The 13515-nt window shown below is 41.1% G+C and overlaps 1 protein-coding gene across 1 annotated transcript; it reads left to right on the forward strand.

The window, feature by feature from the left end:
• The first annotated feature begins 142 nt into the window (after positions 1-142).
• LOC110050750 (protein UXT homolog) lies at positions 143-4189 on the forward strand. Its single transcript, XM_089274584.1, has one exon. The coding sequence runs from the start codon at positions 143-145 to the stop codon at positions 611-613; it is 471 nt and encodes a 156-aa protein (XP_089130710.1). The 3' UTR covers positions 614-4189.
• The last annotated feature ends 9326 nt before the right edge of the window (positions 4190-13515 follow it).

Below are 13515 nucleotides of genomic sequence, written 5' to 3' on the forward strand. Positions count from 1 at the left end.
AGTTTTTTCGCCATTTTGGCGGACATCGGCCGAAGCCGAATGCGCATGATCTTTGTTCTTATCGCAACGAATGCAGGGACTTTTATAGCAGCCATCTTTCGTTTCTTCCCACAACTCTTTGCTGCCCACAGAGCAAATCAAGATGGCGGACGGAACGGGCTTGGAAGAGAAAGTCAAGAAGTACGAAGAATTTTTAAATGACAAATTAAGAAAAGATCTAGAAACTGTGATGAAAACACAAGAAGAGGTAAACTCCAAAATTGCCGAATATTTACAGTTAAAAAGCGTCATAGAGAACATTAAAAACTACGATGGAGGCACTGGGAAAGGCCTGAAGACGCAAGTAGATCTCGGCTGTAACTTTTATTGTCAGGCGCAAATAACAGATCCATCGAAGATATTAGTCTCAGTTGGTTATGGATTCTTTGTTGAGTTTACGTTGGATGAAGCGCTGACATTTATCAAGAAAAAGTGCAATCAACTGACGACATACAGTTCAAAGTTAGGGAATGATTCCGCTAAAATCAAAGCTCACATCAAACTTGTCCTGGAAGGACTAAGAGAGTTGCAAGACATTGGTGCAAAGAAAGAAGAACCGAGGCCTGTTTGGTGAGGCAAAATTAATTATCTTCACCTCGAGAAAGCCTCGAAAGACAATATTTGGAGTTGCTCTACAGATGATAGGGTTTTCACATACGCATAACCTATCAGGGCTCAGGTGAATTCACATACAGACCATGTGATCTTCCTCTGCAGCATATTGTAGTGTCAGTAGTTGCCTTAGGCTCGATTTCCGCCGCTTTCTCGAGTCCGGTCTACGTTCCTCCCCGAGAAGAGACGGCTGGACGCGTGAGCGGCAAAGCATGTCTGTGACGTAACTTCATAATGTTTTCTTGCGGCGCTTCAGGTGGCCGGAAATGTCATCTGATGATAATCATAGCCAGGCACACATGACGCCTACGGCTCGTAAAATTTGTGGCGTTTTTTCACATTATTGTTGCGGAAGGGCTTTACATGCTGTGTTCTACAGAAGAGTTTTTTTTTGTTTTTTTTTGTTTTTGTTTTTTTTTAAAGTAGAGCAGAGCTGTTTGACTATACTGTAGCAACTGTCATGTCAAAGGTCACACATATGTTGGTGTAAATGGTGTTGACACCATGTTTATGTTTTGCTTGTTCGGTTTGCTTTGGCTCATTTAAAAATTTAATTTTGTCTGGCTTCGCCAGAGACTGGTGTTGCTTCTCTTCAAGAAGACTAAGGTACACATCAATTTGACTGGGTGTTTTGTTTCTTGAAATCGATGTTTGCGTTTATTCCTCCCTTTGTTTTCTTTGTTCGTTATCTCATATTCTGGTACCACATGATTCAAATATAGATTCTAACGTGTAGGTCTGTTGACTATTTTTCGTGTTATATATGCTACTATGGTTTAGATCAGGCAAGATTTCATCAGTTGACGGTATTTGGTTAAATATCCCACTAATGCGATTGCACTTCATATCGAACAACTCCTTTGCTACTGTGAGAAAGCTAATTTATGCAGCCTGCTCGATTCAGGCAGGCAGATTTCTTATTGGTTGAAATTAACAATGCCAAGTCCACGAGTCCAGCCGTGAGTTCGGGGGAGGAGTGCGGGCTCTTTTCCCAAACAGCGGCTGGTAATCGAGCCTATAGTTGCCTCTTATTGGGGATTAAGCTGTCAGTTATTTAATGCACTTGTATGTGCAGGGTTCTTTTTTTTTTCATTACTTGGAAGCAGTACACTTTAGTGGATGCTACATGTACAAACCAGAAATAAGAATCTTAAAGAGGTTAGAACTGAATATGGGAATTTGCTTGTTTTGGATGAAAGTTTGATGCATCAAAGTGCTCATGTAAGTCAGGAAAAAGTCTCAGGTCTTTTTAGTCAATGTGCATGGGAATTTTGTGTATGATTTTCTATTTTCATGGGGAGTTTGTTTTCTTTTAGAGATGGTCTTTGTTGACTAGGAAAGTAAACCACTCTGAGAAACTGGTAGAATCATAACTACTTCCCATTCAGATTGACTCTTTTGAGATCCATGTAACAAAGTTTGAAGTAAATGGAACCCCTGAAACTTTTGTGTTTGGTATCAAAATTTGGTCATTGCTATGTACAATTTCCTACTTTCATGCCATTCCTTGACATGTAGCAAAATACAGGGATTGCACCCTATTAAAGCAGGAAAAATCTTTGCTAAGTCTTTTATATCTTAACCACTTAATTATCTTTGAATAGCACCTTGTCGGTTAATGTTGATTAGTGAACGCACTAGTTTAATAACTGTCCAATCTGCACCTTCCAAATCACAGACTAGTAGCAGCTTAGAAGCCTGTTCTCACGTGTGGGATGGCAGAACTAAGTCTGCATCTCCTAAATCAGAGACTAGGAGCATCTCCGAAGCATCCACTCAGTTGTCAGATGACAGAACCAAATCTGCCTCTCCTAAATGACAGTCTAGGAGCAGCTTGGAAGCGTCCCCTCGATCAAGTGCCAGAATGAGAAACTAAATCTGTATCTCCTAAATCACAGTCTTACTCTAGGAGCAACGCGGAAGCGTCTTCTCACGTGTCGGATGGCAGAACCCAATCTCCATCTCCTAAATCACAGACGTTTTCTTTGTGTCGTGTCTGCCGTATTTGTGGTATTCACGCTAAATTCACGAGGTTATGATAACACTTTCCTTGAATTTAAACGAGCTACTAATATTTCTCGCACTGACACTTTGCACACTAACCGTCACTATTCCAACCGCTTACCTTTTGTTGTTACATATAACCCAGCACTTCCTCACATTTCTTATATCCTACGCAAACATTTTAACAGATTGCTTTCCTCCCAGCACTTCCTCACATTTCCAATATCCTGCGCAAACATTTTAACAGATTACTTTCCTCCCGCTGTTGCATGGAGGTTTTTAAACACCCACCTATCGTCACCTACAGACGTACTTCTAACCTTTTCGCCATTTTAGCTACCCACTATCACGGCTCCTAACAACCCTAATCTCAATTCCAAGCAGGCCTATGCCCACCTGGTCATTGGACGGGTTGTAAGTCCTCACCATGGGACATTTGATGGCAAAGGGTTGCTCGGGGGTTGGGCATTTGATAGGCTCGATTACCAGCCGCTGCTCGGGAAAGGAGAAATGTATATCGGATAAATCGAGCCTAGGCATTTGAAAATTCGGTGAAATACAGAATTATCAATCGGTAAGTTTTAACCACAAAAGCCCGCTTTATTAAACATCAAAAGGATTAACCCTACGTTAAACATAGGCACGCAAGGCATGCAAGAGTTATTTTTTTGGTGAATTCTCGGAGATAGCAGCATTCATGGAACTGTTTACAGTGATGATTGGGTTAATTTGACAAGTTTTTCGGTTGCGATGTACACAAGAAAGAAACTGGGAATTTATGCTGTACATACGATGTTACATGGGTAATGGTAGATAACTAAATAGTAAGCCATAAAATGTTTGACTGAACAAACTACAGCAATCTGACACGTCTCCAGATTAATATAGATACCATCTTATTTTCTAACAGGCAATTTGATTCGGTCTTTGATACAACCCACACTCTGATTTGTGTGACACGCGCACATGCATAACTCACTCACCGATCACATAGCCCTTCCAACCCCCAAGAACAATTTTTGCTCAAAAATACTCAAGTTAAGAGAACTTTTCGCATTTTATACAAGTCGTAAGTTTACCCTTTTTATACGACACAACACAACAACACTACTTCGCCGAAAATTGAAAGAAAGAGAAAAAAAACCTCCTTGACACGTTGAAAGTCTGATTTAATTAAATTGCACTTTAACTTGGTGCCACGCAGTCTTCAAAGAACATTTGGACAGTTTTCATAATTCTACCTTTAAAAGAATGTCATAAAATGCTCATCAAATAAAAATATTTAACTGCTACTGCAGAGACGTAAAAACCGTCCAGAAATGAAAGCTTCTTTTTCATTTAATTTCCTGGGAACAATAGCCGATAACTTGTCAGCTCTAATTGAATTTACTCCCATATAAAAAACAAAAGTGTTAAGTTAAGACAGCAAACATCTCGTGGGAACAAGTGGTGACGATTCGTCAGCTCTAATTGAATTTACTCCCTTGTGAAAAACAAGAGTGTCAAATTACCCTTTGTTACTAAAAAATAAAAATATCTCGTTATATTTGCGTGCAACAAGAACAAAACAATCGTTACCTGCACTTGGTATTGTAAACATTAGAACTGTTTCAAATCTAAATAGTCTCATCTCCTCTAAAACATGTACTAAGAACTAGAAGCGAGTATTGGTGACCTCTAATTGAATTTACTCATTGCGAAAAACAAAAGTATCAAGTTACCTTTGTAACTAAAAATAAAAATATCTCGTTCCATTTGCATACTACTAGCTCATGAACTGTTTTAAAACTCAAGGCTCAAAAACAAGACGACAGGAGCGAGGTTGAGCGAGTCGAGCGACTCCTGAAAACATGATTACGAGGCTGACCAAGGGCGTAAAAATAATGGGGGTGGAGTCCTTTTTAGTGCAGAGTGCACTACTGGGATCGTTTGGAGGTTGACGTCGCTAAAGCACTATGGCATTAAGGCAGTTGGCCATAAGGTGTAAACTTTAATGTTTGTTTAATTAATTAATTTCAATTAATTAATTTCAATTAATTAATTAGGCTTGCAGCAAGAGGGGGGTAGGGTGGGGTAGGTACTTGTGAGCACTACGTAAAATGGGTGGTGCATGTACCTACCTCACTTCTTTGATCACTTCAAAAAGCTATATATTTGTTTCAGAAAGCCCCTTGCTCTCCTTGTGGTACTTTTCTTTTTAGAATAAAACCAATCATGACTGGACGCACCGGGCTTCTACTGTAAGTACCGCAAAAAAAATGGTAGGAAATTTTCCCAGCATTCCTTACATACTCTCACTAGGGTTCTTCGTCTTGCGGCCAGTGAAGGCGTCAGAATCTGTTTCAGTGACATGTCGATGATATTAAATAAAAAATAAACCAGAAAGGGCTGATGGAATATGAGACAACTTTAAAATGAAGTCACTATATTTAATACTAGTGCTTTAAAAGTAAATGGTGCGTTCGAGTCATTCCTGATGCTTTCAAATGATGGCGGACTCCACCGACGCCAATAATCTGGAACAAAACAAGGCCATTATACATCGGATCACGCCTAAACACACGTGAAGAAAGACTTGGGCAGGAAAAAAAAGTGAGCGGACAAAAGCGGGGAGTGCCTATAAATCAAGTAATCCCGCAACGATGAACGAATTACACATCATGAACCTTCCTCTCCTTCTCCCCCTGAACCAAGTTCAGATCTACGAACTGAACTTAAAGATACCAAAGTGCCTACGAATGGATGTTGAGCGCGGCGAGTAGACGTAAATGTCTTGTTTACCTAATGAAAGGCATCACAATAAACTCTGAGCTTGCATCGAGATACTTGTCCGGACGTAAAGGAGCGTTTGATTAATCAATCTAAAACAGATCTTAAGGAATAGAAACCCAGATGATCTGGAATACTTGTCTGAGTATGTCGTTGGCAGTGGGAGCCACGTGCAGTATTATCATGCTCGGTAATTGAAGTTATTGTGTAGAAAATATCGCACAATTACACAGCCGAAGGCAAAAAAAAAAAAAAAAAAAAAAAGCGCGAGGAGAAACTTAGTACATGGAGCTAAGATAGATTGTCAGTGCTTTAGGTGACCATGTACGGCTACCAGTGGCTTGGCCAATCGCTTGGCCAATGGCTCGTACACGCAACGAATCGTAAAAGTCCGTAAGTAACGACCTCCGAAAGAAGTGAGCCCAACCCCCATCCTCTGAGAATAGAGGAACTAAGGTTCAAAAGTATAATTATTTTTCCAATCAATAACCTGAATAACGTACGATAAACTGATGACGATTCAACTAGGGAAGGTATAGCTTATTTCAGGAGGCGTCATGAAGCGCCCTGGTAAAACAAATCCCGCAAGATTTTCATCAAGTAACAAGAAGGTACTAACTGGACGTTTTCTTCAAATTGAAATTACTAAAATTGACAACTTTGCATCACTTTTAATAGGAACGCATAAAAAGAACATTTAATGGTATTGAAATTAAAAAGTCGACCAGAGCAGTTAAATATTTATAAAGCAGACTAACGTAGCAGTGTATCATGAACAGTAAAAATAGTTTAAGGTATCTTACATCGTGGTCTACATGTAAAGTGCCCACCCATGTGCCAGCAACATAAATTTGAACTGGAACGAAGAATTTCTAAATGATTTATAAGAACGCAGTGTTTTTAAAAATTACACCCACAGCCTTAGAGGGATCAGCCCCGTTCTCATAGAATTAAAAAAAAAACATCCAAACCAATGCTTACCTAACCTTTCAAAGATGCTACTTTTAGCTCTCACCTAAATCTACACACGTGTATTTCACTTGTGGAAGTCTATTGATTTGGACAGTGTTTGGGTTGGAGATTCTCGCCCATATCAACTCTCTTTTCTCTCGTAAGTTCTCGCGCGTTTAGAGATGCGCCAATCTCGCGGTTTAGGTGCGGGGATCTTAACCAACGCTTACTTAACTTTTTAAAGATGCTACTTTTAGCCCTCCTCCAAATCGACACACGTGTATTTCACTTGTGGAAGTCTGTCGCTTTGGACAATACTTGGGTTAAGGATTCTCGCCCATTTAGATCTTTTTTTTCACTCGCGTGTTTTCGCGCGTTTAGCGATGCAGCACACTCGCGTTTTTTTGTGTGGGGATCCCAACTATGCTTACGGGGCTCTTTGTAAATGCTACTTTTGGCCCTCCCCCAAATCTACAGAAGTGTATTTCACTTGTGGAAGTCTATCGATTTGGACAGTACTTGGGTTAGCTTCTCTTTTCCATGTCAATTTTCTTTTCTCTCGCGTGTTCTCGCACGTTAAGCGAGGCGGCGCACTCGCGTTTTAGATGTGGGGATCCTAAACTTTGCTTACCTCGCTTTTTAAAGATGCTAGTTTTAGCCCTCTTCCAAATCTCCAGTGTGTATTTCACTTGTGGAAGTCTATCGATTTGAACAGTGCTTGGTTGGATATTTTTAACGATGTCAATTTACTTTTCTCTTGTCTTTTCTCGCGCGTTTAGCTATGCGGCACACTCGAACTTTTGGTGTCGGGAGCTTAAACTAGGCTCACTGGGCTTTTTAAAGATGCTAGTTTTGGCCCTCTCTTAAATTTACACGTGTATTTTTTTTACTTGTGGGAGTCTTTCGATTTAGACAGTGCCTGGGAAAGAGATTCCCGCCCATATCAAATTTCCTTTTTCTCGTGAGTTCTCGCGCGTTTATAGATGCGCCACACTCGCGTTTTTGGTATGGGGATCCTAAAGTATGCCTGCGGGGCTCTTTAAAAATGCTAGATTTGGCCCTCCCCCAAATCTGCACACGTGTATTTCACTTGTGGAAGTCTGTCGCTTTAAACAATACTTGGGATGGAGATTCTCGCCCATTTATATTTTCACCTATCGCGTGTTTTCGCGCGTTTAGAGATGCGCCACACTCGCGATTTTTGTGTCGTCATCTCAAACTATGCTTACTGGACTTTTTAAAGATGCTACATTTAGCCCTTTCTCAAATCTACACACGTGTATTTTACTTGTGGAAGTCAGTCGCTTTAAAAAATGCCTGGGTTATAGATTCTCGTTCATTTATACCTTTTTTTCACTCGCATGTATTCATTTAGCGATGCGGCACACTCGCGTTTTTTTGTGTGGGGATCCCAAACTATGCTTACGGGGCTCTTTAAAAATGCTAGTTTTGGCCCTCCACCAAATCTACACAAAGGTATTTAACTTGTAAAAGTCTATCGATTTGGACAGTGTTTGGGTTGGAGATTCTCGCCCATATCAACTTTATTTTCTCTCGTAAGTTCTCGGGCGTTTAGAGATGCGCCAAACAAGCGTTTTAGGTGCAGGAATCCCAACCAATGCTTACATAACTCTTTAAAGATGCTACTTTTAGCCCTTCCCCAAATCTACACACGACTGTTTCACTTGTGGAAGTCTATCGATTTGGACAGTGCTTGAGTGGGAGATTCTCGCTCATATCAACTTTCTTCTCTCTCGTAAGTTCTCGCGCGTTTAGAGATGCGCCACACTCGCGTTATAGGTACGGGGATCTCAACCAATGCTTACCTTACTTTTTAGAGCTGCTAGTTTTAGTCCTCCCCCAAATCTAAACACACGTATTTCACTCGGGGAAGTCTATCGATTTGGACAGTGCTTGGGTGAGAAATTCTCGCCCATATCAACTTTCTTTTCTCTAGTAAGTTCTTGCGCGTATAGAGATGCGCCACACTGGCGGTTTTGGTGTCGGGATTTCAAACTATGCTTACTGGACTTTTTAAAGATGCTAAATTTGGCTCTTTCTCAAATCTAGACACGTGTATTTTATTTGTGGTAGACTGTCGCTTTGGACTATGCTTGGGTTGAAGATTCTTGCCCATATATATATTTTTCCTCTTGCGTGTTTTCGCACGTTTAGAGATGCGCCACACTCGCGATGTCGGTGTAGGCATCTCAAACTATGCTTACTGGACTTTTTGAAAATGCTAGATTTGGCCCTTTCTTAAATCTACACACATGTATTTCACTTGTGGAAGTCTATCGATTTACACAGTGTTTGGGTTGGAGATTCTCGCGCAAATTAACTTTCTTTTCTCTCGTAAGTTCTCGCGCGTTTAGAGGTGTGCCACACTCGTGTTTTAGGTGCGGGAATCCCAACCAATGCTTACCTAACTTTTTAAAAATGCTACTTTTAGCCCTCCCCCAAATCTACACACCTGTATTTCACTTGTGGAAGTCTATCGATTTGGACAGTGCTTGGGTGAAAGATTCTCGCCCATATCAATTTTCTTTTCTCTTGTTAGTTCTCGCGCGTTTAGAGGTGTGCCGCAGTCGCGGGTTTGGTGTCGGGATCTCAAACTATGCTTACTGGAGTTTTTGAAGATGCTAGATTTGGCCCTTTCTCAAATCTACACACGTGTATTTCAGTTGTGGAAGTCTATCGGTTTGGACAATGCTTAGATTGGAGATTCTGGCCCAAGTCTATCGGTTTGGACAGTGTTAAGGTTGGATATTGTCGCCCATATCAACTTTCTTTTCTCTCGTAAGTTTTCGCGCGTTTAGAGATGCGCCACATTCGCGTTTTAGGTGCGGGGATCCCAACCAATGCTTACCTAACTTTTTAAAGATGCTGCTTTTAGCCCTCCCCGAAATCTACACACGTGTGTTTCACTTGTGGAAGTCTATTGATTTTGACAGTACTTGGGTGAAATATTCTCGCCTATATCAACTTTATGTTCGCTAGTAAATTCTCGTGCGTTTAGAGATGCGCCACACTGGCGGTTTTGGTGTCGGGATCTTAAACTATATCTATTGGACTTTTTAAAGATGCTAGATTTGGCTTTTCCTCAAATCTACACACGTGTATTTCATTTGTGGAAGTCTATCGCTTTGGAGAATGCCTGGGTTAAAGATTTTCACCCATTTATATCCTTTGTTTCACTCGCGTGTTTTCGCGCGTTTAGCAATGCGGCAAACTCGCGTTTCTGGTGTGGGCATCCCAAACTATGCTTACAGGGTTCTTTAAAAATACTAATTTTGGCCCTCCCCCAGATCTACACAAAAGTATTTCACCTGTTGAGGTCTATCGATTTGGACAGTGCTTAGGTTTGTGATTCTCGCCCAAATCAACTTTCTTTTCTCTAGTAAGTTCTCGTGCGTTTAGAGATGCGCCACATTAGCGTTTTAGCGGGTGCGAGGATCCCCACCAATGCTTGCATAACTTTTTAAAGATGCTACTTTTAGCCCTCCCCCAAATCTACACACGTGTATTTCATTTGTGGAAGTCTATCGATTTGGACAGCGCTCAAAGTCGCCGAGATCAAGCTACGCGCAGCGTGATTTTGATTAACTTTGGGTCGATTTCCATGAACTTGGGCGATTTGTCCGAGTCTCAGGGACTCTAAACTAATTCGAGAAGACTTTGCTTTTCAGTGAATTGGACGGAGGAAAAATGTTTGAACGCTTAGTTACGACCAGTCTGGCTGAAACATAACTACTTAGTGACTAGAAAGTCGCCGAGACCGGGCTGTGCGCAGCGTGATTTCAACCAACTTTGGGTCGAATTCCATTATTTTGGGCGATATTTCCGAGGCCCGGGGTCTCTAAATTTATTCGAGAAGACTTTGGTTTTCAGTGAAATGGACAGAGGAAAAATTTTTGAACGCTTGGTTATGAACACTCTGGCCGAAATATAGCCACTTACTGACTAGAAAGTCGCCGAGACCTGGCTACGCGCAGCGTGATTTTGACCAACTTTGGGTCGATTTCCAGAAACTTGGGCGATGTTTCCGACTCCCAGGGACTTAAAACTAATTCAAGAAAACACGCGAGTGAAAAAAAGATATAAATGGGCGAGAATCTTTACCCCAGGCATAGTCCAAAGCGATAGACTTCCACAAGTGAAATACACCTGTGTAGATTTGAGGAAAAGCCAAATCTAGCATCTTTAAAAAGTCCAGTAAACATAGTTTAAGATCCCGACACCAAAACCGCGAGTGTGGCGCATCTCTAAACGCGCGAGAACTTACTAGAAAGAAGGTTGATATAGGCGAGAATCTCTTACCCAAGCACTGTCCAAATCAATAGGCTTCCACAAGTGAAACACACGTGTGTAGATTTGAGAAAGGGCCAAATCTAGCATCTTTAAAATGTCCAGTAAACATAGTTTGAGATCCCGACACCAAAACCGCGAGTGTGGCACAGCTCTAAACGCGCAAGAACTTACTAGAGAAAAGAAAGTTGATATGGGCGAGAATCTCTCACCTAAGCACTGTCCAAATCGATAGGCTTACACAAGTGAAATAAACGTGTGTAGATTTGGAAGAGGGCTAAAAGTAGCATATTTAAAAAGTTAGGCGAGCATTGGTTGGAATTCCCGCGCCTAAAACGCGAGTGTGGCGCATCTCTAAACACGCGAGAACGTATGAGAGAAGAGAAAGTTGATATGGGCGAGAATCTCTTACCCAAGCACTGTCCAAATCGATAGACTTAAACGAGTTAAATAAACGTGTGTAGATTTGGGGGAGGGCTAAAAATTGCATCTCTAAAAAGTTAGGTAAGCATTGGTTGGGATCGCCGCACCTAAAACGCGAGTGTTGCGCATCTGTAAACGCCCGGGAACTTGCGAGAGAAACTGGGAAAGTTGATCTGGGCGAGAATCTCCAACCTAAGCGCTGTCCAAATCGATAGACTTCCACAAGTGAAATACATTTGTGTAGATTTGGGGGAGGGCCAAAACTAGCATTTTAAAAGAGCCCCGTAAGCATAGTTTGGGATCCCTACACAAAAAATTCGAGTGTGCCGCATCGCTAAACGCTCGAAAACACGCGAGTGAAAGAAAGATATAAATTGGCGAGAATCTTTAACCCAGGCATTGTCCAAAGCGACAGGCTTCCACAAGTGAAGTACAAGTGTGTAGATTTGAGAAGGGGCCAAATGCAGCATTTTCAAAAAGTCCAGTGAGCATAGTTTGAGATCACGACACCAAAATCGCGAGTGTGGCGTATCTCTAAACGCGCGAAAACACACGAGAGAAAAAACAAAAGTTTGAGTGTGCCGCATAGCTAAACGTGCGAGAAAAGACAAGGGAAAAGTAAATTGACGTCGTTAAAAATTTCCACCCAAGCACTGTTCAAATCGATAGACTTCCACAAGTGAAATACACATTGGAGATTTGGAAGAGGGCTAAAACTAGCATCTTTAAAAAGCGAGGTAAGCAAAGTTTGGGATCCCCGCATCTAAAAGCAAGTGTGCCGCCTCGCTTAATGCGCGACAACACGCGGGAGAAAAGAAAATTGACATGGGAAAGAATATATAACCCAAGCACTGTCCAAATCGATAGACTTGCACAAATGAAATACACTTGTGTAAATTTGGGGGAGGGCCAAAACTACCATTTTTAAAGAGCCCCGTAGGAATAGTTTGGGATCCCTACACAAAAAACGCGAGTGTGCCGCATCGCTAAACGCGCGAAAACGCGCAAGTGAATAAAAAGATATAAATGGGCGAGAGTCTTTAACCCAAGCATTGTCCAAAGCGACAGACTTCCACAAGTAAAATACACGTGTGGAGATTTGGGGGAGGGCTAAAAGTAGCATTTTAAAGCATTAGTTGGGATCCCCGCACCTAAACCGCGAGATTGGCCCATCTCTAAACGCGCGAGAACTTAAGAGAGAAAAGAAAGTTGACAGGGGCAAAAATCTCTCACCCAAACACTGTCCAAATCGATAGACTTTAACAAGTGAAATACACGTGTGTAGATTTGGGGGAGGGCTAAAAGTAGCATCTTTAAAAAGTTAGATAAAAATTGGTAGGGATTCCTGCGCCTAAAACGCGAGTGTGGCGCATCTCTAAACGCGCGAAAACTTACAAGAGGAAAGAAAGTTGTTATGGGCGAGAATCTCCAACCCAAACACTGTGCAAATCGATAGTTTTCCACAAGTGAAATACACGTGTGTAGATTTGGGGGAGGGCTAAAAGCAGCATCTTTAAAAAGCTAGGTAAGCATTGGTTGGGATCCCTGCACCTATAACACGAGTGTGGCGTATCTCGAAACGCGCGAGAACTTACAAGAGAAAAGAAAGTTGGCATGGGCGAGAATCTCTGACTTTATGAGGGGACACAAATGACTTCTACTGTAAGTATCTCTTCCTGGTGTTTTTTTTCTTTTCTTTTTTCTTTTCTTTTAATTGTATGAGAACAGGGCTGTATTCCTCTAAGGCTGTGGGTGTAATTCGTAAAAACGCTGAGTTCTTATAAATCATTTAGAAATTCTTCGTTCCAGTTCAAATTTATGTTGCTGGCACATGGGTGGGTACTTTATATGTAGATCGTGATGTAACATACCTTAAACTATTTTTACTGTTCATGACACACTGCTTTGTTAGTCTGCTTTATAAACATTTAAATGCTCTGGTCGACTTTTTAATTTCAATATGATTAAAAGTTCTTTTTATGCGTTCCTATTAAAAGTGATGCAAAGTTGTCAATTTTAGTAATTTCAATTTGAAGAAAAGGTCCAGTTAGTACCTTCTTGTTACTTGATGAAAATGTTGCGGGGTATGTTTTACCAGGGCGCTTCATGACGTTTCCTGGAATAAGCTATTGCTGGTTTTCAGTGTCACGCAATTCAAAATAGATCAAAATAAAAAAACAAAAAACGGTCAATAGATAAAGTCCAGAATCTGGGAAATAAAAGAAGGTAAATATGCAAAGGTTCTCGCCAAAAGTCTGGTGACAACAATTTTTCTTATGCGAGATATGCGAAGAAATTTTTTACCCAAATTTAAAGAGATTTGTATGGAGAAGCAGAGGAAGGTTCATAATGTGTAATTCGTTCATTATTGCGGAATTACTTGATTTACAGGCATTCCCCGGTTTTGTC

Source organism: Orbicella faveolata, unplaced genomic scaffold, assembly GCF_042242905.1.
Source record: "Orbicella faveolata isolate gen_17 unplaced genomic scaffold, um_ofav_v1 contig_36, whole genome shotgun sequence".
Lineage (NCBI taxonomy): Eukaryota > Metazoa > Cnidaria > Anthozoa > Scleractinia > Merulinidae > Orbicella > Orbicella faveolata.